Here is a 24,014-nt window from a genome sequence, read left to right as displayed (position 1 = left end):
ACTTTTATTTAGCTAGGATGTGTTAAATGGATATAAAGTGATAGTAAAGACTTCTATTTCTATAAAGATCCATTTAAAAAGCATTAAAAATCTTACCCAAACTTTTTTTAACAGCAGTGTAGTATTTACTCCAGTAAAACAGCTGTAGTAAATCTTAGAGGAAACTATAATGACTTTTTGCAAGTGAATTATTGGTTGGATGTATTGCAGCCACACAACTGATTTTCTCTCTGTCTCTCTCAGTGAGCTTGCGGTCTGAAGGATGAGGTGGGGTGCACTGATTAGCATGCTGCTACGCTGAGAAGAGTTTATCCACCCAGGACGAGTGGCAGCAGCTACACGCTCCCTTCCTGAATCGGCTATCAGACACCTGCTCTGAATCAAGTACCTGTCTGGATCTTTCGCTCGCTCACTCAGCTATGGCTGGCTGGCTCTGGCTGGGAGGGTAATCTGTGCGCTGGTTGCCCTGGCAACCCCACCCTGATTCCTGCTGAATAGAACCCTAGTCTGTCACTGAAGACTTTTTAGCCCCCCTCCACCTTTCTCCTGAGTTTATTTTGCCCTTTCGTGGAGGTAGAGGGCAGCGGCCGGAGCAGGAGCCATGGACTTATGAGGTGAAAATGGCAGCACGGCGGCTGTTTGGCCCCCAGGAGCCCTCAGGCGATCGGAGCCAATAACGTGGGTCCACACACACTCATACGGGCTGAGCGGCAGGAGCAGTATGCAGGAGGCTGACCTACCGGCCACCAATGCATTCACAGGTGAGCGGCAGATCAGGTTTATAACATCAGTGCTGGAATTAAGCGGGATAATCGGTTGGCGTGAACGTGAGTTTAATGATTCATGCCAGCGGTGAAGATTATGTTCATGAGGAGGGTCATGTTGTGCTTTACAAACTCATGATGGTCTGGGTGTGTGTGCTAATATTCAAAGCTGCTTTCTCACTCCCCCTCCCCTTCCCAGACTCCTCTGCTCCATTTCTCAGACAGGCTGCATTTCTCTCCCCTGCCTGGAATGGAATGCAGAGAAAGTGCGAGATGGGTGGAGGGCGGTGGAGGCTGGGCTGTGTACTAAACCACAGTTTGACAGTCTAGTGCACTGCAGACAGACAGCAGAACAGGACTTGGAAAAATATGCTACTATACTGACATTTATATAATGACCTTCTCCTCCTCTCCTCTCATCTTGTTTCTGTTCTCACTTTCTCATCTACTTCCTCTTCTCTTCTCTTTTTATCATTCTCATCTCTTGTACTTTGCTCTTTTTCTTTTGTCATGTTGTTTCTGTTCTTGCTTTTTCATCTGCTTCTCATCTTCTCTTCTCTTCTCGGATCATCTCTTCTTTTCCTGTTTAGTCTCTTCTCACCTTGTTTTGTCTAGTCTCTTCTTGTTTCATCTCATTTTTGTCTTTTAAAAAAAAATCTCACTTAATCTTTGTTTTCGGATTCTTCTTTTCTCTTATTTTTCCATCCCTTTTCATTTTGTCATCTTGTTTCTGTTTTCACTTTCTCACCTACTTCTCGTCTCATCTCTTCTCGGATCATCTCTCTTTGTTTTGTCTCTTCTCTCTTTGTTTTGTCTCTTCTCTCCTTGTTTTGTCTAACTTCTTCTTGTTTCATCTTTACTCTTCATATATTGAATTGTCTCCTCTTATTGTTGATTCTCTTCTCTCCTCATATCTACTCAAGTCTTTTTCTTATGTCCTCTGTCTTCTCTTTTTCTGGTCTTTTTAAAAAAATATCTAATTTCATCTATTCTCTCGTTTTCATCTTTTTCAATCTCTTTTCTTGACTTTTTTTTGTTTTTTGTCTAGTCTTTTCTCATCGTTCTCATCTCGGTTCTCCTTTTCTCATTCACTTCTTTCTTCTGAGTCGTCTTGAATCTTTTATCTCATTTGGTCTGATCTCTCCTCTTCCTGTCTCATCTACACTCTCCTCTTTTGTCTGGTGTCTTTTTTTTATTTTTAAATTGTCTTCTCATTGCTCATCACATCTCCTCTCATTTTTTGCTATATTCTTGTCATCTGCTTCTAATCTTATCTTCTGCTCTTTGTCTCATCTTATCTTTTGTCCAATGTCATTTTTCTCCTCTCTTTTCATCTTGTCTGTTCCCGATGTTTCCCATTTTCTTTTCTCATCTTCTACTTGTCTACTCTTGCTCTCTAGTTTCTTCTCATCTTGTCTTATTGTCATCTTATGTCCTGTTTCTCCTATTCTACCTTGATTAGTTCTGTTTTGTGCTGCTCAGTTTGTACTGGTGAATGTTGGGATCTCCTTGTGAGAGATTGCATGGGTGTGCTTTGGTATTGTCTAGCACCTCCTTCTCACACAGATAAGTTGTTTATAGTGCTGGTATTATCACTGTCTGGTTTGCATTGCATTCTGGTCCTCTGTTAATCCTGTGTCGTGAAGAGTCTTCCATAGAGCTGAATATCCACCGTTATCAGGTCAGTGTTGAGTTTCTCTAAAAGCATGCTTGCAGGAACACTTATTTTAAGATCATTTATAAAAGCCAGTGACCTACATATAGAGGATCATCGCCGCCTGAGATCCACAAATCTCTGTAAAGTTTTTGGCCCAGTGAAACTATCCCACAAACTCCTGCAGCTGAGCTTTTTCAGATCATCAAAGGATGTCCTAGTGTTTTAGTTCTTGAGATGTTGTGAAGTTCTTCCAAATGTTAACATTTATGGAACAATATCCAGCAACAGAATCACCAGTTTGATAGTTTTGCGTGTGAGAATTGCAGCTAAACTTGACAACTAGCTATCATTCATCTTGTATTTATATTAAAATGCTGTTAAAAAAGCAGCTTTTGAATTTAGTTAGTTTTAAGGAGCTAGTGATGACGACTTTTTTTTTTTTAACACACACACACATTGGGTTTGTATGCTTTAATGGGACATTCCATATGTGTAATATATATTTTTTTTTTCTATCCCCTTTCGCTAACTCTACCTCTCATTCAAAACTTTTACAAAAATGTAATTCTTTATTATTTATAAGTTTGTTTCCTTGTGGTGACCAAAATAGTTAGAGAGTCGGACTTGTAATTAGGGCTGCAACAACTAATCGATAAAATCGATTATTATCGATTATGAAAATCATCGACAACGATTCTCATTATCGATTAATCGGGTCTGCCCACAGTGCACGTCCAACTTCAGCTGGTTAGTCAAATTACGGCACTGAATAATGCATTTCTATGGACAAAATGCATCTAAAAATAGTGGAGGAAACAGAATGAGATTCTGCCGGAGAAGCACGTGATCCAAGCTGCCCAAAACATGATAATTCTTTATTTTAAGCTTTAAGTTAATGCATAAGAGTAATGACTTGCCCTGTCAGGCGCTTTGACAGATGCGTGTGCGTCCTCAGCGCAAAAACGTTCAGTTTACGGTCATATCCTTATCTATAAATGCCACAAATTCACGCGAGCATTTCCATTTTTGCATAAAGGTCCGTCCTGACAGTCTGTGTTAAGTTTAAAATACCGAATGAGCGCCGGCGCGGCGGGCGCGCGCACGCGCGTCAGACGGACAGAACACAGTAGAGAGGGAGACAATTAATAGGCTTTTCAGCGCAAACATATCCACTGTGCTGAATTATCTGTTGTTGAAAGTTAATTTAAGGTTTAAAATAAATTAAAATATTTTATGAGAGTAGGAACTTTAAAGGGATAACAGCGTGTAATTGTCTGTCTGAATATAAACATGAGACGCTCCATAACGGCCTTTTACAGGATAAAGAAATGACGAGGTGACTGTGATCAAAGTAGTTCCTGCAGAACATTACTCTTACCTGTTGGTTAACACTGAGTTTGTGTTTTTATTCGTCTTTATTATTATCTTTATTATTTTAATTTTTAATAGAGGTTTAAACTATATTCAATTTTTACAATGCTTAACAAATTTATGTAAGTTTAACAATGTGTTTATGTAAGGTTTGTGCCACTGCTGCTCTAAAGTAACAGTATTGGTGATAACCAAAATCATTTTTCGGCTTTCTGTACTGGTTAGTACTCCAATATGTGTAAGCTCTTTAGTAACAGTAGTAGGCTATTTTTAATGCTATAATATCATTATTGCTGTTATCTATGAAAGAAAACCAGAGCACTTATTTTTTCTTGTATTTTTTTATTTGAGTATTTTTTTTTTTCGCGATACCCAATTGCAGTCAAAAAGTACATAAACAATACCAGCAAGAATGCAAGCTGTTATGAGGCCATTTTTTATTATTATGTCTAATAAATGACAATAACATTTTTAAATTTAAACAAATTTTTGACAAATTTCTAAAATATGTTTTCTCTTTATTATGATAAGTGGTCTAATAAATTAAGCACTGTATGTTTTCATAGCATTCAGTTGTCACGTTTGTTTGTAGAACATTGGGCAGAATGTGGAATAGTGTTTTTTTTGGTCAATATTTTTTAAATCCGATTAATCGAAAGAATAATCGGCCAACTAATCGATTATCAAAATAATCGTTAGTTGCAGCCCTACTTGTAATTCGAAGGTTGCGGGTTCGAGTCTCCGGCCGGCAGGAATTGTAGGTGGGGGGAGTGAATGTCCAGCGCTCTCTCCACCCTCAATACCACGACTGAGGTGCCCTTGAGCAAGGCACCGAACCCCCAACTGCTCCCCGGGCGCTGCAGCATAAAATGGCTGCCCACTGCTCCGGGTGTGTGTTCACGGTGTGTGTGTGTTCACTGCTGTGTGTGTGCACGTTGGATGGGTTAAATGCAGAGCACGAATTCCGAGTATGGGTCACCATACTTGGCTGAATTTCACTTCCCTTCACAAGTTAAAAAATGTACTGGTGTTATTATACTTGTGGAGACATAACATGTTAAACACCCCCATAAGAACACACATTGGGGTCAGTGCAGTTTTGTATGTTTTTGAAAGTCCATTGTGCAAAATAGTAACTGTTATATACAGTATTACTGCTAATAACTGTTAAATAAATTTTCAGCAGCCATTACTTCAGTTTTCAGAGCGTCACATAATCGTTGAGAAATCATTCTAATATGCTGATTTGGTGCTGGAGAAATACGGTTAATTATTATCAGTGTTGAAACACTTGTTGCTTATTATTTTTGTGAAAACTGTGGTACCTTTTTTTTTTTTTTTTTTGATAGTTCAAAACAACTATTTATATGAAATAGATTTTTGTAGCATGTGGTTACTGTCACTTTTGATAAATTTAATGCATCCTTAAAATTAAATTATTAATTTCCTTTAAACTTTTTGCTCAAGCAAGGGCCAGAACAAGCCAAGGATGGAAATTTGACAAGCCCTGGTGCAGCAGATGAGAACTAGAACCTGACCCTGATTGTTATTGATTAACCTATTTGAAAATGAGTCATTGTGGTTTTCTGTGTTTGTCCCTAGAGTGCAAATTCATGTGCACTAATGGCAGATGTCTGAACCTGGGCTCGCAGGTCTGTGATCAGCTCAACCACTGTGGAGACAACAGTGATGAGGAGCACTGCCCCATCTCCACGCAGCATCCTGCATCTGCCATCTTCAGCTGTGAGTCCATCTCTCTAACATTGTTGCTCCAGACTCAGATCTGCCTGTGTTCTGGTTCTGATGAAATCAGCAGGATATTTTCTTGCTTCTCATTGGTCAGTTATCATCTGAATTCCTGAGGCATTTGTATCCAAGCCACCTGCAGGGTGTGAGTGTGAGACGAGTGTTAAGTGGTGTCTCTGCACACTGAAATGCGGAAAGGGACTCTGTGTTTGTGTGTGTGTGTGTGTGCAACATAGGATGTGGTCATATAGCTAAAATATCTTGATATTTTTCAGCCTTCTCTATAGCTTTTTACATTCATCTCTATGCATGTGTCAATGACATGAGACGCGTTATTTTGTTATTGGCTCTTTTTCAAAAATAAACAGAAAATGTTATTTACTCAACTTGAATACAACAACTTGAATACACGTAAGATTAGCATATTTTTAAATTCTAAAGTAAATTGTTTTAATATTTTTGGGTGGGGGATAAAGTGGAAAAAAAAAAAAGTAAGGTTGACAAAACTGTCTTGATAGCATAAGATGAAAGACTAAAGATTGGCATTCTCTTTTACTATTAATTCTTTAAAAAAAAAATCTAAATTGTTCATTTGATAAGACACTTTTAGTCTAGGTTGTAAAATGTAATGTGGTGTGACTCAATCATATGAAACCAACATAAATGCAAACGCTACTTTTCTATAAACTTTGCAAGTGTTTTAATGTTGTTTTATTTTTTAATGGTTACTCTTATGCCATTGACCCATATATTAGCTCTGTAATGATGGAAGTGTATGACTTTCATGGTGAATATTCAATATTTTGTCCAGCCCCTGGCGTGAGACGGTGGCAGCCAGTCAGCTTTGGTCTACCGTAGATCTTTTGTGTCTTCAAGTTTGAGAAAACCAGAGCAGACAAAAAAGAAAGAAAAGTCAGAAAAGCACATAGCTCCGTCTGCGTATTTCTGTCCTGGCTGTGTTGAAAACAGTCATCTGTTCTTGCCGTGTCATGCTCCCCTGTGTTCCCTCTGCTCTGAGGGGTGTCTTCAGTCAGAGCTGTTAAAGCAGTAATGCTCATTTCCCCAGCAGACAAACAGCCGCCATATACTGCTAGAGGGAGAGAGGAATGATGCTGATAGATGTTAGTGAAGACGAAATATGCTGAGAGCGAGACAGAATCTGAGGAAATGTTTAGAGTCTAATCGAGTTTGCCATCTCTGTCTACAGCAGGGCCAGACAGATTGATCATGAATATAGTCTAGACACCCTGTACAAAATATTTCTCTCTCTCTCCAGCTCTCTGCCTCCACACATTGAACGGTTGTGGTCAGGACTGTCAGACAGCCTCTGCAGAGAAGGAGGGAGTGAGAGAGGGTGTTTATCGAAGAGTATGATGAAAAGCTTTGCAGGGTTTAACGGTGTGCGGCAATGATCTTCTTTGTCCGTGGTTTGCATTTATTGGCATCAGGTGTGTGGGAGTCAGTCTGCACAAATATGAGTGTAAAGCTTGTTGTCCATGAATTTGTCATTTTTATTTCTTTTATCTTAAAGTACACTTAGGTTAGGGAAAAAGTTTAAAGTCCACTTTTCACAGTCTTTCCTACCGTTTAAACAGTCTGTTTTTCATAACTAAATAAATAACTCTTAACTACTACTAACAACAATGGCAGTAGTAGTTGTTAGTGTTAATAATACTTTATTAGTAGTAGTAGTGGTAGTATTGGTTACACTTTATTTTAAGGTGTCCTTGTTACAGTGTAAATATACATTTAAGTATGGAGTAATATTAATTAACTACATGTACTTACTATATGGTTAGGAGGATTAGGGTTTGGCTTAGTTACTTGCATGATTTATTGTTATTATAATAGTAAGTACATGTAACATGTAACAAGGACACCTTAAAATAGTGTTACCGTATTATTAAACACAACAATAGTTTAAAAAAATTATTAATTTATCTGAAGTAAAAATGCTTATTTATAAGCAGGGTTATGTTTCTTTTACTTTAAATTGAGTATTTGAACACTTTCCATTTCGTGAAAAACAGTATGATAGTTTTTTTTTTTCTGTGTCAATATTTTTTAACACAATTTGTTCATCGAATTTAGTAATCTTACCCCTTTTTTGCAAATCAGCAGAATTTTTCAAGATTTTGGACAAGTCAATAATAGCTGTTGTTTTAATGGTGGTGGTAGTAGTAGGCCTAATTGTTGTATAATAATAGCCGTTTATTATTATTAAACTATAACAACTAATAATTTGCTATAAATCAATAATCAATCACTATAATAAATCACTATTACTACTACTATTTGTTGTTGTTGTTACTGTTATTAGCTATCATATTATTAAAAGTTTGAAAAAGGGCCAAAAATGAGAGGGTTTTCATTTTGGGTCAAATTTTCTGGTGGATCTGCTAAAGTATTCAGTAATTTTCTTTAAGATGAGAGACCGAGAAAAGGGTTTCAGTAGATAGTGTGAAAGAGATGCTGTGCCAGTTTGTTCAGGTCACAGATCAGTCGTTTTCTGCCTGTATTTGCAGGAATCACTTTAAGAATGATTCTGATTAAACATGACAGATTTCCACACCTTACCTCCACAGCAGAAACCACACTGATGATCATCTTACCTTACATACACTCTAGCTTTTACTGCCATGAGCACAGTTACCACAAAACCGATCACGCTTTGCCCTTTCCCGGCATCGAATCCCAGCACACAAGTTGGCTGGCAGAACTTTGCTGTAAAAACCAACAAACTTTTTCAGACATAAAACTACAAACGTTTATTCACTCTGCATAAAAGCTCGGGTACTCTCTGTCCTCTTTGAAGGCGGCACGGTAGCGGCACGCTTTGAAGAGTATGTAAATCAGCCTCTTCAACAGTTTGCGTGTTTGTTAATGGCTTCCCTCTCCAGTGTGTGTGTGTGTATGAGCGAGAAGAGTTTCTCAAGAGCTGCAGATAAGCTGAAGTTGTCAGGCACTGGACGTTCATAGACCCCATCCCGCTCGCACTGGACCAACACGTCTCACTTTGATGTCTGTCAGTGGACGAGCGTCTATAGAGGTCTCTCTCGTACTCGCTTTCTCCTCACGTTTCTCCTCTACGGTTTTAAAACAGGTTGATGGGGGTCAGAGGCCGCCGAGGTCACATTTCGAGCCTTGTCTGATGTGAAGAGCTCAACAATCAGTTTGTTTGAGTTTAGGATTTCCATCACTAATCTCCATCATCTCTCATGCTAATCTGGGCCGACCGCAGCGGGCTGCATTTTCATGCTAAGGGGCTCATTACCAAACCGACGTCATGTCTTCTGTATGCAATCTGTGTCGCTTGGAGGGAGGGCAAGTCCCAGATGAAGCGTTTGAACTTCTTGAAGAGAGAGAGAGGGAAGTGCCTGATGATAGAATTGTTTGGCTTACAAGAATGTCCGACTGTAAAAGAGACTTGAATGAAGTTCGGAGGGTCTTAATCAGGGTTTTAATGACCGATGATAATGATGGCGTGAATGAGACTCTTGTTTGGTATTTGATGTCTTGGAGCTGGTTTGAAGAGTGTTTCGCTTTGTTTGCGCTCACTTTGATTCACGTTATTTGACTTATCGCAATATTCCAGATAAAGGAAAGCAATTTATCTCTGAAGTTGATTTTTAGATTTGCACTTTAACGAACCAAAAGGCTGAGCACCTGTGCGATAAATTCGTTGCACACTCAATAGCGACTGTTGTGATTTTGTTTTTGGTTGTAAATGGTTCTTTTATTTTATTTTTTTTTTTTTTTCTTTCTCAAAGCTTTCCGATGAATACGAATACTGTCAGTCCGAAAAGAGAAATCTCTGATTCCTTCATTCTTTCCTTCATCTTTTCTTTCCACTGCTCGCTCACTCGCTCTTTCCCCCAGGTCCTTTGATCCGCATCCCACACACGTCGCTGCATTAGCCGGGCTGTTTTTCAGGGCGAGGGCCGTGCGGTTCTGTATTCGTTGGCTGTCAACACCATCAGTACTGATGCGTTTCAGACAGTGTCACCTCATGCACGCTCACAGTGGATTCTGGGATTGTTTATCGTGGCTGAGCTGGAGGTCTATCGGGCACTATTCTTCTACATTCACTCATTTACTCAGTGCATTCATTCAGTCATTTTGTGCCGCGAACCTCCCAGTATGATGGAATCCCTCAGTCTCTCTCGGTGGCCTTCGTCCCTCCCTCGTTTCTTCATCTGTTACCTAAGTACGTTTGACCCTGTGTGTGAGTGTGTTGAGAGAGTAATGATGCAGCTGGGGCCATTAAAGATTGGGAAACTGACAGCTCTCCTCCTTCACTTTCATTCGCTCCACTCAAAGAACGATAGACGGGGAATGAAAAACAAGAGGAGAAAAAGAGGCAGACCAATAAATGGAGACGTCTTAAACGGCAAGTTGCTCGGGAATCCAATCAAGTTTGGCTCAAAGACCAAAGTAAAAACAATGAGAGACGCAAGAAAGCGAGTGAGGCAGAGAAAGGAGCTTTTTATTAAGTGAATTGTTTGTGCTTAATGGTCAAATCTGAATTAAGATCTGTATAGATGCAATTACTGTTTACAAACAAATGCTCTGCAGAAACTCTTCCAGCTTTAGTTTTGTATTAGCACTTCATTCAATATTTGAGTTTAAAATATCCAAAAAGTGCTGCATATGGGGTTCAAGTATCCACTGAAGGTAGGGGTGTGCGATATGACGATTTTTGATCGTGGACGATAAAAATGTCTCCACGATCTGCTTTTGAAGAAATATCGTAGTATCGCGCTACCGCGCACATTGTCAAATACAGTTCTGGCGCCGCCGTCTCTATGTACTGTACAACACGACATACAGCAGTAGAGTTACTCAGACAGGACACTGCACTTATTCGCGATCGCAAAAGTACATTATTTGCATACAAGCCTTGCTGGTTAAATGTTTAATTCGCGCGCTGGTCTGACGTGCGCTTGTTCTGAGCGCATACACATGTGTGGTATGGAAACAGCTCCAATCAGGACTGCAAAGCACTACAGAGAGTTGTGCGCTTAGCTGAGCGCATCTCAGGGTCTGCTCTCCCCTCTCTGCAGGACATCTACCTCGAACGCTGCAAAAATAGAGCTGTCAAATTCATTAAGGACTCAAATCACCCTGGTAACCGTCTATTCACTTTGCTTCCATCTGGTAAGCGCTTCCGTAGCCTGATGGCAAAAACTGAGAGACTTAGGAGGAGCTTCTTCCCCCAGGCCATCAGGCTCCTAAACTCTAACTCTGTGTCATAACATCACTTGACTCCATGTAAATATCACCATATCAATAAGCTATTCATAATTTTTCTCTACCTCATATTGCTGCTATTATATACCCTGTACAACTTTTTTGCACATTATTTTGCACATTCCTCTTAGTACTATTTAAGTCAACAACATACTGACCTGCACATTTATATTTATATTTTTTATCTATCTTTTTATTTTATTCTATTTTTTTTTATTTTTTTCTACTTTTCTTCTCTTAATATTTGTATACTTTATAATTGCACTGTCCTTGGAGCGGACCTGACCTACATTTCACTGCTGGTTATACTCTGTATAATTGTGTATGTGACGAATAAAACTCTTGAATCTTGAATCTTGAATACACCTGAAGCACGCGCACTAAAACGCCTGTCTAACAGCGCCTGATTACTCAACTAAGTTATATTTTGCGCTAATACTGTCAAAACACACAAGGTTTACATACAGACTGAGTTGGTTATCTCTAAAATGAAAGTAAATAGTTAAGAGAGAAACGGATGCGTGCCTGTACTGTATATTAGATGCGTGCAGCTCTTAAAGGGACAGGACACTAAACATGCTGTCGACTGTCATTAAAGGGATAGTTCACCCTAAAATTTAATTTCTGTCATTATTTACTCAGTGGAAAACCAAACAGTTGCTGGTCTACATTGACTTTGATAGTAGGAAAGAAAAATCCTATGGAAGTCACTGAGGACCAGCAACTGTTTGGTTTTCCACCTTCTTCAAAATAGCATTTATAAATGTTCAGCACAAGAAAGAAACTCATTCCGGTTTAAAACAACTTTTGAGTAAATGATGATATAAAAATACAACATTATGACAGAATTGACAGACAAATGACAGAATATTAATTTGTGGGGGAACTATTCATTTAACGTTAACAAAACAACAAAACGCAAAAGAGAAAAATCACTCACTATTCTTGACTGAAAAACTTTAATACAGTTGCTTTAGCAATCAGTCTATCTAGTGTTTTATTTTTATATTTGTTCATTCAATTTCATTGAATGCTCTGCTAAATACACCTATTGTACCTGGAAATAAAGCACTGTTTGTTTTATTTGTATATTATGTGTATTTGTAATGTGTATCTTTGTTATTTTTTAAAAAGAAAAATAAAATAATGACAAAGATTTTTTATCTTCACCCACTTTGGCCTAAATATCTGCCATGCATCTTTGTCTTTCTAGTTTGGCTGTAATGCTCAGACAACTTGTAAAACCAAAATAGTAAAACTAACAAAGAATCGGGATAAAAATCGTGAATCGTGATATTTCTATAAAAAATCGTGATATGATATTTTTCCCATATCGCCCACCCCTAACTGAAGGTGATTTGGGCTTCTGTTGATATCCATTATATTGGTGGATTGGACAAATTTAGGATTTGACACAGTTTGTTACTTTGCAGGTCTCCTCTAGTTTAATAAGAGCACATATTAAACGGGACATAAGACACACAGTTTCACCCAATTTCGTGTTAATCTTGAGTACCTATAGAGTAGTATTGCATCCTTCATATCTCCAAAAAGTCTTTAGTTTTATCATTTATATAAGAAAGATACTGCTTTACGATTCTCTCCGAAAAAAGCCGAGCTCCTGGAGGCGTGCCGTGGGCGGAGCTAATGAGTGACGAGCACTTGAGTGCCAATCGCCAACAGAACAGAGACATTTGATGCCGTTTCACTTACCATCTGCAGTTCTGAATCATGACCGGGATCTTTTTTTATAGCCGGAACTGCTCCATCTGTCGGTATCAAACAATGTGCAAATCCAGCTTCGAACTGGGCCTCGTTTATAAAATGTTGGTCAACAAACACGCTTGAGAAATTCCGTTGCTGCCCCGAAAAACAAACTGCATCCACCGTTTACGTAACGCTGAGACTTTGGGAAGCTGAACAAGGTTATTTTTCCCTCACAACCAAAAACGCACTTCTTTAGAGACATTCTTCCCAAGCAAGTCCCATGCAGTGCAGCCGAATGGAGTGTGTTGATGGGCGCGCTCTTGCTCTCGCTCTGGGGTGCATTTCCCAAAAGCATCGTTAGTTAACTATGGTCGTTAGTTCCATCGAACTCTATTGGTAACGACGGAACTTGCGAGCATAGTTGCTTTTGGGAATCCCACCCTTGGTCGACGCGTGCACGGGCGCGTTCTACCGGGAGAAATGCCCATATAAGGAGTTCCATCCTCGTTTATGTCATGAAGAGCCACGATCAACCAAAAAAAAAACTCTCCGAAACTTGTACGAACCCGGAAGTAAGATTTTTGGCACAGAAATACTAAAATATATTTTTTTAAAACTTTGTCCATGCATGCTTAACATGAGAATCCAACTCTTTAACAGTGTAAATAACTCTGAATGCATGAAATAACATTGTACCCCCCCGCCACATTGCTCAGGCTTAAGTTATATGTGGGTATTCTGGAAGCCGTAGGCATCATCATCATCATCCATCTATCATAACCCAAAGCATTGCTCTTATCTGAAGAATCCTGGAGCACACTTTCCTTGTTGACGTCACAATTTCAACTTCAGGATCTAAATCTTAATGGATGAAATGGCCTTCATTCTAGCCAATCAGAGTGCTGATGATGTGGATGAAATTCAGGAGTTCAAACAGATGGCAACACACTTGTTAAATTTAGAAGATTGTTATAAACCAGCTCCCACAGAGATAGACAACCTACTTTTAAGATGTACACTACTTTATATACTTATTCAGAGTGTTTTTCTTCTAAAGGCCAAGGCTTGTACTAATGTTTTCAATGCCTGTTTATAGCAGTTTGCTGCTCAACCTAAATAGCTGTATTCAAAAAATATGAAAACTCTCTGGTATGTTTTTCATGTGCCCTCCCGCACCCAAAATGTTTGCCCATTTTTAAACCATTTTAAATGAGTTAGAATGCAAATGAGAAATCTTTCTCATTCTTTCTGCGTTCCCTCTTCCAACCCGTTGTGTTTTTGTTCCCCTGAGGTGTTCATTTCTCACAAATATCTTCTCCTCTCTCTCCCCTCAGTGAATAAAGACTTTCATACTGAGACATCCTATTAGCTCATTTCCAGTTAACCCATAATGCCTCATAATGTGTTTTTATGTCATATCAGTCATGGCTGTATGGATGAAATTCAGACCCTAAACTCATTCACTCTGTGATTGCAGGATGTCAGGTTGCATTGTTGCTTGAAGATGCATGAATGGAATAAATGAATTCTTAATGTGTGTGTGTGTGTGTGTGTGTGTGTGTGTGTGTGTATGAAGGAGAGCGAATGAAACCTGAGAAGAATGTTTCCTGCTCTGTTTTTTTAATGGCTCTTTGTTTGTTAAAAACATCATGCCAGAAAAGTGAGTTGCAGTCTTGTTTTCTATCTTTTTTCCATTATGTCTGTGTATGTGTATGTATGAATTACAGCAAAGCACTTGTACTCCAATTTTTTTAATATGCGTACATGCTTTATAGTTTCATAAGAGCAAAAGTATTAACACCACAACATCCAACACTAGGGCTAAATTTCCTCTTTCAAACTGATGCTGGATTTGATTCAGTTCAGAAAACTTGAGTAATCACCCACGTCGCCCTAGCATTGTGGCACTTATGCGTGGGCATCACTTCACAATCTATTTGACTTCACAGTTATTGTTGACCACTGAAAGAGTCATACTTTAGAGTAGCTTTAATTTTGTAGTTGTTATGATAAAGCAGTGAATGTGCATCTTAGTATCTGTTTTTCTGGGTCAGAGCTTTGAAGTTTTGGGTCAGCTGAGCTAGAGTCAGATGTGCCACTTTCTCTCTCTGGTGACCTGCACGCAGGAGATGTGTCGTGGCAAACAATTTAAGCCAGTCTGCTGTGCTCTCAGCCTTGTGTTCAGTTTTTGGGGATCTGTGGGTGGTGATTGGCCGGAGGTTGAACATGTGACTCAGGGGAGTGGAGTGAAAATATGAGGGCCCTGATGTAAACATCACTTCCTCTAAGCGGGAAGATTTTAAACTCTTTTGGGAGTGGAAATGATGTGGAAGGGATATAGTTTCAGCTTTGAGTTATAGAGACTAAACACTCTGCACTCTGAAAGATATAAAATTGATATATTTTGATGATCATAATCATTGTTTACTTTGAATCCATTTTATGTTCTTGTGAGGCAAAATAAGCTTGACCCTGTTAAGAGCTAAAAATGTCATGTGTTTTGAAGATGAATCTAAGTGTTACGGGTTTAGATTGAAATGAGGGTAATTGATCACAGAATTATGTTTTTGAAGGTAAAACCATAAGTTATCCATAGACTTGTATTAAAGGGTTAGTTCAACCAAACATCACACTAAAAATTGCTTTAATGTGATGCTGAGAAGCAAAATGAGTTTAACACAGATCTGTCTTTTAAATTGGGGCCAACTGAATGAGTTTATGATTCAGTCTGCAGTAAGAGCTAAAAAACACTTTATTAAAGAAAAGATTAAATATTTTTGTCAGCTCATGGTTTGCCCTTAGGCCCAGATCTGTTTCAGTTTAGAGGCTCTGAGGTTTGAAACAGGAAATGAATTAAGCTTAACGTCATGCCGTATATGTATACATAACTTGTATTATGAGTTGTACATCATTGCTTTTGGTGAATTAAAGACCTAGTTTACTCATTGTCGTCATTTATTAAGGCTGCACAATTAAAGGGGTCATATGACATTGCTAAATAGAACATTATTTTGTGTGTTCTGTGTTTGGTGTAATGCGCAATGTGTATGCGGTTCAAGGTTCAAAAAACACATTATTTTCCACATACTGTACATTATTGTTGCTCCTCTATGCTCCGACGTTCTGAAACGTGTCAATTTTTACAAAGCGTATTGTTCTGAGAAGCGAGGCGTGCTCTGATTGGCCGGCTATCCAGTGCGTTGTGATTTTGTCCGAATACCTCAAGCGTGTGACGGAAATGTTATGCCCCTCACCGTATTGTGATGCCGTGTCCCGGAGTGACGACACAAAAACAATAAAACCCATTATAAACGAGGCATTTGTTGCATCCAGTGGGGACATAATTACTGATTATGACTTATCCTGTCTTTTTACGCGTTGCGTTGCATCGCGCCGCATAAACATTACCATGTCTGCATTTGTGATTGGAGAAATGACAAACAACAACCACTACTCTACACTGCTCAAAACTCACGTTTGAATAGTCAGTAGCAGAAACTTACTTACTTCTGTGAGTCAGAAGCGTCAGACTTTTCCAGAATCAGGAAATAGTCCTCCATAAAATGCTTTGGGTTGAACTGTTCTGGAACAGTGTTGTAAATGCAACTTAACCGCTGATTTCTAGTTGTCCTCTTTTGGAAGCCCGAACAAAGTGGTTTCGCTTTCACAACAAAACACAGCGTCTCCAGGACATGGCGCCGGCAGCAGCAACAATACTACAGCGAGAATAATAGTTCCACCTTCTTACATTACGTGTACATTTGGAAGGTGTTTTGCAAATCTCCCCACACAGTGACGTAGGCATGTGGGGGCGTGTTTAAATGAGCCGTTTTAGGGGGGTGTGGCAGAGTCTTAACTTTTATAAAGAATAAATCTTTTGTTTTGAGACTTTAGTCTTTGCAACTTCAGGGATCTTATCTATGCACAAACAGCTTTTAAGACTCCAAAGAGAAAGGAAAACTTGAAATTGCATCATATGACCCCTTTAATATAAATAAAATTTAAATGTAAGATTATAGTGAGATTATCAAATCGTAAAGATGGTGATTTTTAATGAAATATTTGCACTGTATGTTTCAGAGTGACAGTGAAGTGACATGCAAGCCGCTCAAGATCCAGTGTTTTCAGTGTCTCAGAGAGGGTCGACTCGCAGTTAATGCTGCTTCACACAAATTCATATCTGCATCTGCTCGTTTGAGTTTGGGTTGCTTATGATGTGCATTTGGGTATGCAATATGCACCAACCATCTTCCAAAAGTTGTAATGAGAAGCGCTTATAAACTGGCTGTTGTAAACAGAAGAGAAGCTTAAGGGCTCCCGAAGGTGGTCCGCCAAAATAAAAGCTTGATTTAATGTTTGAAAATGAATGACAGCCACAAATATTGTACTGTAAAATTAAATAGTTGTTTTTCCTAAATGTGTCTCTTATTACATTTTACAAAATACTACATATTTGTTTTTTATTTAATAATAATTTTTTTATTACTATTATGTGTCATAGTTTTAATTAAATTGTGCAGCCCTAAAAACAAGCAAAACCAGAGCTTTTTTAAATCCGTTTTTATCTGAAAAATTATAGATTTAGAATTCAGTTTTGCAGCCCTTTAATTTACTCATTCTCATGTCATGTCAAACTCATGGAGAAGCTTAGCAGAATATCCAAACTCCTCTCTTCCATACACAATGAAGGTGGATGGAGCCCAGGGGCTCCGAAAAGGTCAAAAAGTGCAATGAAATCTCCATAAAGATACTCCATATGACTTGTGCTCTAAATTTCTAAAGTTATACGATTACTCTGTGGTCACAGACTGAAATTTGAGCCATTATTCATTGAAAATCTTGCTTGACGGGTTTTGGTCACCATTCATTGCATAAAAATGAGAAGCTAGTCTGCTATAAACATGTTTTTTCGTGTTCCACAGACACAAAGAAAGTCACAGGGGTTTCGAAAAACATGAGGGTGAGTAATGATGACAAATTTGTCATTTTTGGGCAGAGATGGTTCTATCTCTTTAAATATTTAAAGCTACACAAGCTACATCAGCAACCTGGATTTCTCTTGTGAAAACAAACACAGACCTTCATCACATTTCTAGTGTTCACTTGAACGCATATTGCTGGTACTGCTCTTTGTTTTTTATGTGGTTGTTGTTGGTTTTTTTTGTTTGTTTCCTAATTCCCCAACAGTGACATCAAACCCCCAGGTTAGCTTCTCCTCTTGTTTGCAAACAAGACATATGGAGTGCTGTTATTATTTAATGAGGTTTTTATAGTATTCTGCTGCGTCTGGGAGTCAGAACTGACAGCCTGCTGGGCAGTGGCACACTTCGCGAAACACACGGTTATTTGTCACCAAGATCTTCTGTCTGTATTAGCAAGGAGATGATGTGTCATAAAGAGGGTCCGAGAGTACGCAGGTGTTGTCCGCGAGGCCGTATGGCAGCGTCCGGGGAAGGAAGCGCTGCCATGTGGCTCGTTAGCAAAATGCTAATTATGTTGTCAGCATCATTAAGAGTCACAACAGCAGCCATTTTGGGAGTTGGGGTGCCTGCTGTTCTTCCTGTTGTGCCCCTGTGTGTGCGCGCCAGTGCAGGAGGCTGGCATTAAACCTAGACATTACCTCACTCCTGGGCAGACGACCCATTACGATGCTCAGCAGGCTGCAGGAGAGAGGTGAAAAAAGACTCAATACCTGATGATTATATACACACACAAACACACACACACACACGCGCGCACACACACACTGCAGTGCATCACATCTGCAGGCGGCCCATCTTGGCGTTGCAGATAGCAATCCCCAGTCATAAACTCACTCACACAAGCAGACAATTTCCCCTTCCTCCCTGTCTCGCACGCCACGTCCTGCAGGGATTTGTGCGAATATCACAGAACGCAGGTTGCAGATGGAAGTGTCTCTGCGATGGCTGCCATTTTTTATTCTTGCAGTAATATTACAGGTTATAACTGGAATGTTTTCACATGTCTGCATCTCGCTGTTTCACAGGACTTTCCCTCTGTCGTCAGACCGGGTTGCACAATTTTATAGCTGCCACATGGGATGGGATGGGTTGTGGAAAAAAAAGAAAAAGAAACCTGTCATCAAGTGAAGCTCACCGTGTAATTTAGTCCTTGCTGTTATCTGTAAAACAGCACTGGTATTTCGAGGATCTAGTCGTGAGCTATTTGTTGGACACGTTGTATGATCTTGTAAAGTTTCCTTTTTGTTATGAACTATCAGGTAAACTATCAGGCTTTTTGTACAAACTCTTCAAGGTTGACCGAGTAGGATTATGATCTTTGTTAGCCACCGGTTGCTGGTTTACAGCATTGTTTGCTTCTCTATATTAGCGTAACTATTTAAGCCACTTAAAGTGTTCTTGTTACAGAATGTTGCAATTTGAACTGATATTAGTTTATTTTTTGGTCAAACACAAAGCAGGGGTCTTCAACAGGGGGTCTGCGAGCCCTAGGGGGTCCGTGGTGGTACTGCAGGGGGCCTGCTGAATTTTTTGACATTTCATGTCAAACTATTTTTTTTGTAGGGAAATGATGAATGTGTCAAACAAAAATGAAAAGTTATGTTAACTTTGACAAAAGCTAAATTTAAGAATTTTTCATCGTCCATCCCAAATTAAAATCAAGTCAAATTAAAATGTGTTGGACTGTAAACTGTACATAAATAATGATTATTTTAATAGATTTGCAGGGAAAACACCATGATTAAGAATGTGAATACATTAAAATAATATTGTTCATGTCATTATTATTATGATCCAGGCTTAAAATATGATGCTTAATTTTAACAGGAGGTTGGGTCCCTGCTTCATCTGAAAAAAATCCTGTTAATGTTGATGACCCCTGCTGTATAGACAGAGTTTTGGATAAATGGAGACACAAGGTGGCGCTGTTCATCAGAAAGCATCACACAACCCGTTTAGTTTAACTCTTATATATTTCATCATAAAAAAAAAAAAAAATCTTTTTTTTTTTTTTTTTGTAGAAAAGATATGGTCTGGTAGTTTACATAGTGGCAGGTCTCTCTTACCTCAGAAGTAGCTCCAGTAGCATTAGCATGCTGGGAGAATCCACCTCATTGCCCCAGAGACTTCCTCCTCAGACAGCCATTCAAATTCAGACTTGACCCCTAAACCCCCGACTCTGTCTCTCCCCCATGTCTGCCTTAACGGGGGGATGTGTCTGTCTGCATACGTGTGTCGAGATCGACTCGACTTCCAGACTAGACTAGACTAACAGATAAATGTCATTTTATTCCCCTGAGGGCTGAATTGCTAACTAGGGGTGAGATTTTAAGTTAAAATTTCATTTTAACATCCCTGACCCAGCCAATTAGTGAAAACAAAAATTAATAATAATAATAATAACGTAGTCTCTTTTTGCACGTAAAAATAAAATAAAATTAGCGTCTTATTTTTCTTTAATGCACTTGAGAAAATATTTTTTTTATATTTATTTTAATGTAGTTTAAGTCTCTCTCTCTCATAGCTTATATTTATTTGTATTTTAATGTAGCTTAAGTCAGTGCCATAATATTAAAAGTAGATTATTATTATTATTACATGAATGGTTATTTACATGTTGGTTATTTATTTATTTGGGAAGAAAAACTAAACTTTATTCTTTTCTCTGAATTACAGACTATTTAGCACCTCTTCCTCCCCTTTTGGCCCAGTGTGGATTCGGGTGTATTGCCTTGCCCCACAATAAAAGCCCATATAGCTGCCAGGTTATTTATAGACAGACTGTAGGGGCTGTAGTTGGACGGAGGGGGTCTGTAGTTCTGGACACATGTGCTCTCTGTCGCCAGACAGCGGGGTCACCCCAAGGTCAGCCCCCTACAATGCTTGCCTTGACTGCTTGTGTCTGGCATTAATGGGGAGGTGTAACACTAGACACCAGAGCGTTGCGCTCGACCACCCCCTCTCAGCCGGTCACCGACAGACGTGTGAGTAGACTCTTGCAGAGTGTGGGGGTGTGCAGGAGGGGGTGGAGAGAAGCTCCGTCGGCTTGATCTCACAAACACTCTGATTTTTGTGTTCAACCGGAGGGGTCAGAAAAAGAGAGAGAGCGGACGAGTTCAGTTTAGTAAGTCGGAACGAAGTGAAGCGGTTACCCGAGAGCATGAAGTGAAAAAAACAGCATGTCAAGGCTGTTGCCGAGGGCTTTCAGTCTCAGCGCGAGCTGTTGGACGTGCGCACACCGGCTGGCTCGTGCACCGGTTGAAGTCTCCCGCGTACTCCATGCGAAACCTCACCGCACCGGATGGCTCTAACATCACATGCGGATCCCAACTCCAGGGAATGGAAATTTGTGAGTCTTGTACTTTTTTCCCCCTTTGTGGCTAATTATGTCCGAGTTCTTTTGTCTTTTGAAGTCTGTGAATATGACTCGAGCTAGAGCGTGTAGTTTAACTCTGAGTGTGTTTTATTTAATTTCGCCTGCAGTCTTGTCTGGCTGTCAGCTCTTATCAGCTGCTTCATACGCGTTATGTTTCCGTAAATGTCTGATCTCGGCTCTCCGCCATCTCCGCAATCTGTCTCTGAATGCGTCTGCAAACCCAGCAGACAGTGGTTTAACTGGAGTCTGGAGCAAATGTCTCCTGCCTTCCGGACTGTATAAACAAAGCGCCCACAAGACGACTGTCTAGGGGTTGCTTGCAAACATTTATGGATAGATAGAGACGTTTGTTTGTAATGACATCAATTACCGAGAAATGTATATCATAAGTTGTTTAATTTAAATTTTTCTAGTGTTGCCACTCATTTGTATGAACTATTGACAGTGACTAGTATTAAGAATATAAATTTTCATCTGGAACTCATTGTAAGAGAAGTTTTGAACCTTATTTAATGGTTGCACTTAGATTATTTGTTAAACGTTGTTAATTTTGGTCGTATTATAGTTTTTGCCAAAATATCATTTAATTAAAGTCATTGTTATTTGTGTAGTATCAAGTTGTTCTACACTACTGTTCAAAGGTTTGGACTCAGTAAGTGCTATTTTTTTTTTATTGATAGTCTTATTTAGCAAGGCTGCTTAAACTTGATCAAAACTTAATGCATTCATAATGTTAAAGAACATTTGAAATAAATGCTGTCCTTTTGCCGTACATCAAAGAATCCTGAAACAAATGTCACAGTTTCCACAAAAATATTAAACAGCACTGATTTTAACATTCAATAATTATAAGAAATATTACTTGAGGACCAAATCAGCATAGTAGAACAATTTCTGAAGGGTTATGTGACACTGAAAACTGAAGACCATCACAGGAATGAATTGCACTTTAAAATGTATTAAAATAGAAAACTGTTGTTTTAAATTCACAATATTACTGTTTTTACTGTATTTTTGATGCAGCCTTGATGGGCATAAGAGACTTTCAAAAACATCTTTCAAACCCCAAACATTTGAACTCCATTTTATGTCTTCATTTGAACAGTGTTAGAAGTTTGTTTTTATACTTGTTTACCAGTGAGGAACTGGAAGGTCTTAGCAGCAAAAGCATGTTTGGATCTAGAATTTGATATTAAATTAAGATTTGACCTGAAGCATTGTTTATTATTATTATTAGTAGTAGTAGTATTTCTGTTCATCCGTCTGTCTAGATCTGATGTCGGTGTTGTGTTCTGGTGTTCGCTTTGTGCCGTTTGCTGCTCTGGCTGGCCTGTCAGTGATGGTTCTGTAAACACAGACTCTTTCTCTGTTCTTGGAGTGAAAAGTTCATATTCTGTCTGGATCATAAATTATGAATTTAGTTCTGGGGAATTCCCACACAGTAGGTAGAAAAGGCCTTTCAGTAGTTTCTCTTGCCTCTCACAGAGAGCTTCTGCTAAACATGAACGTGGTTTTGAATTATCCTTTGAATTCTGCAACGTTTTGAGTACTTCAGACATCTACATGCACCTTAAAACACCTCAGAAGGTGCAGCTTTTATGGGAAAGTGTCAGATATTGAAAGTTCCTAAACAAAATGGCCCTCAGACATTGAGCCAAACAGATTGTCTATTGGAAAAGCAGCCTCTCTTGCAGTCATGGCTCCACATTGAGCTCAGCACACTGAAAGCTGGGCCAGGTTAAGCAGCCCCGAGGTGCCACTATGAATTATTGATAAAGGCCAGTGTCGTCATGCCAGTCTGAGTGCTTTTGGCATTACCCAGGATGATCCTGATGCCCACGCACAATGCCCTGCTTTAACAAGAGTAGCCTCAGCTCACTCAAATTCGGAAATTTAGCTGATAACCAGTTTGACTAATATTTTTCTGGAATTTGACCTTTAATATTGGGTCTGCATCTTTCAGTTTTGGCCTATTGTGGGCTTTTGGTTAACATTGTAGTCAATACTGAATATTTTCCAACCAATATTGGATTTGTAATTGTGGACAATTGCTTTAGATTATTTTTGCCATCATTGAGCACTTACTTTAATGGATACCGCTACACTGTAAAAAAAAAAAAAAAATAAAAAAAAAAGTTGACCTAACTCACAAAAATAAGGCAACCTATCACATTCAACTTTTTAAGTTAACTCAACAAGCAACCGACAGCTTAAAAACTTTAGTTCATCTAATGAATAAAAGTCAGTTTACTGAGTGTTAAAAGATCTGTTAGAGCAACTAAAGATGTTTTTGCATTTAGCAATGCTAATCTTTTTTAACAATCCTCTTTCTTTTAAACATATGTTTGTTTTCAAAGCCTTCTACATAATATGGGTAGCATTTGTCTCTTAATACTAAAGGCAAACATTTATGTTAATAGACAAATGTAATTAACAAGTTGCAATGAGATGCACATTTACAGTACCTCAGCACACGATTCTCAACCATGGTGAGGATCAACAAATTTTAAATCCGTAAAATATGAACTCTAATCCACATGACAGCTAACTGACAGTGACAACAGCAGCAGAAGCATAAATTAAGCCAGTAAAATGTAAATAATTATAATATTTTAGTAATAATTAATATAAAATGTTTTCAAGCTGCAATGCATGCTGGGAACTTGTGCAGTGTTGTTCAATGTAAAATTGTTTGTTCAGATGACTCAATTTGAAAAGTTGGGAGAACATTTGGATATGTTGTGAATACTTACAACAAATACTTGAGTATCTAAGTAAGGTAAACAAAACAACTTTTGTTAGCGACATGCTTAGAGTATTTTTGTTCAGTTCACACAAATTAAACTGACTTCTCCTACATTCTTTGTTCAGGCTACTTTTTTACATTGGTTAGTAGAACTTTTCGAAAGTTGGATTTTTACAGTGTAGATAACGGTAAACTGCACTATTTATTAAATAGCGCTTTTCTAAAACAGGCCCCACTTCAACAATTCAACTTTCTTAAACTACCAATTTCAAAATTAATAGGATACTGTACATTTAAAACTGTTATTGACCAAAATTCCCAATTGTTATTTGACCCAAATAGATTTTTAGTTATTAGCTACAACCCCCAAAAAATAAGTATGATTTTATCCATCCATCCATCTATCCATCATCTA

The 24,014-nt window shown here is 38.8% G+C and overlaps 1 protein-coding gene across 3 annotated transcripts in view; it reads left to right on the top strand.

The window, feature by feature from the left end:
* LOC306887052 (low-density lipoprotein receptor class A domain-containing protein 4-like) overlaps window positions 1-24,014 on the top strand; it is a 57,007-nt gene that overhangs the window by 15,408 nt on the left and 17,585 nt on the right. Inside the window, exons 2-3 of one of the 3 annotated variants that reach the window (XM_079444520.1) lie at window positions 244-761; window positions 5,395-5,535. In XM_079444520.1, coding sequence (XP_079300646.1) covers window positions 722-761; window positions 5,395-5,535 — 181 coding nt within the window. In that variant the 5' untranslated portion in view covers window positions 244-721. Of the gene's footprint in view, window positions 1-243; window positions 762-5,394; window positions 5,536-20,455; window positions 20,827-24,014 lie in introns of those variants that run through there. The other 2 variants (XM_079444522.1, XM_079444521.1) reach the window with 2 other exon arrangements.

Source organism: Barbus barbus (genome assembly GCF_936440315.1).
Source record: "Barbus barbus genome assembly, chromosome: 21".
Classification (NCBI taxonomy): domain Eukaryota; kingdom Metazoa; phylum Chordata; class Actinopteri; order Cypriniformes; family Cyprinidae; genus Barbus; species Barbus barbus.
Note: the sequence above shows the minus strand (reverse complement) of the source record. Positions and strands in the feature narration are given on the sequence as shown.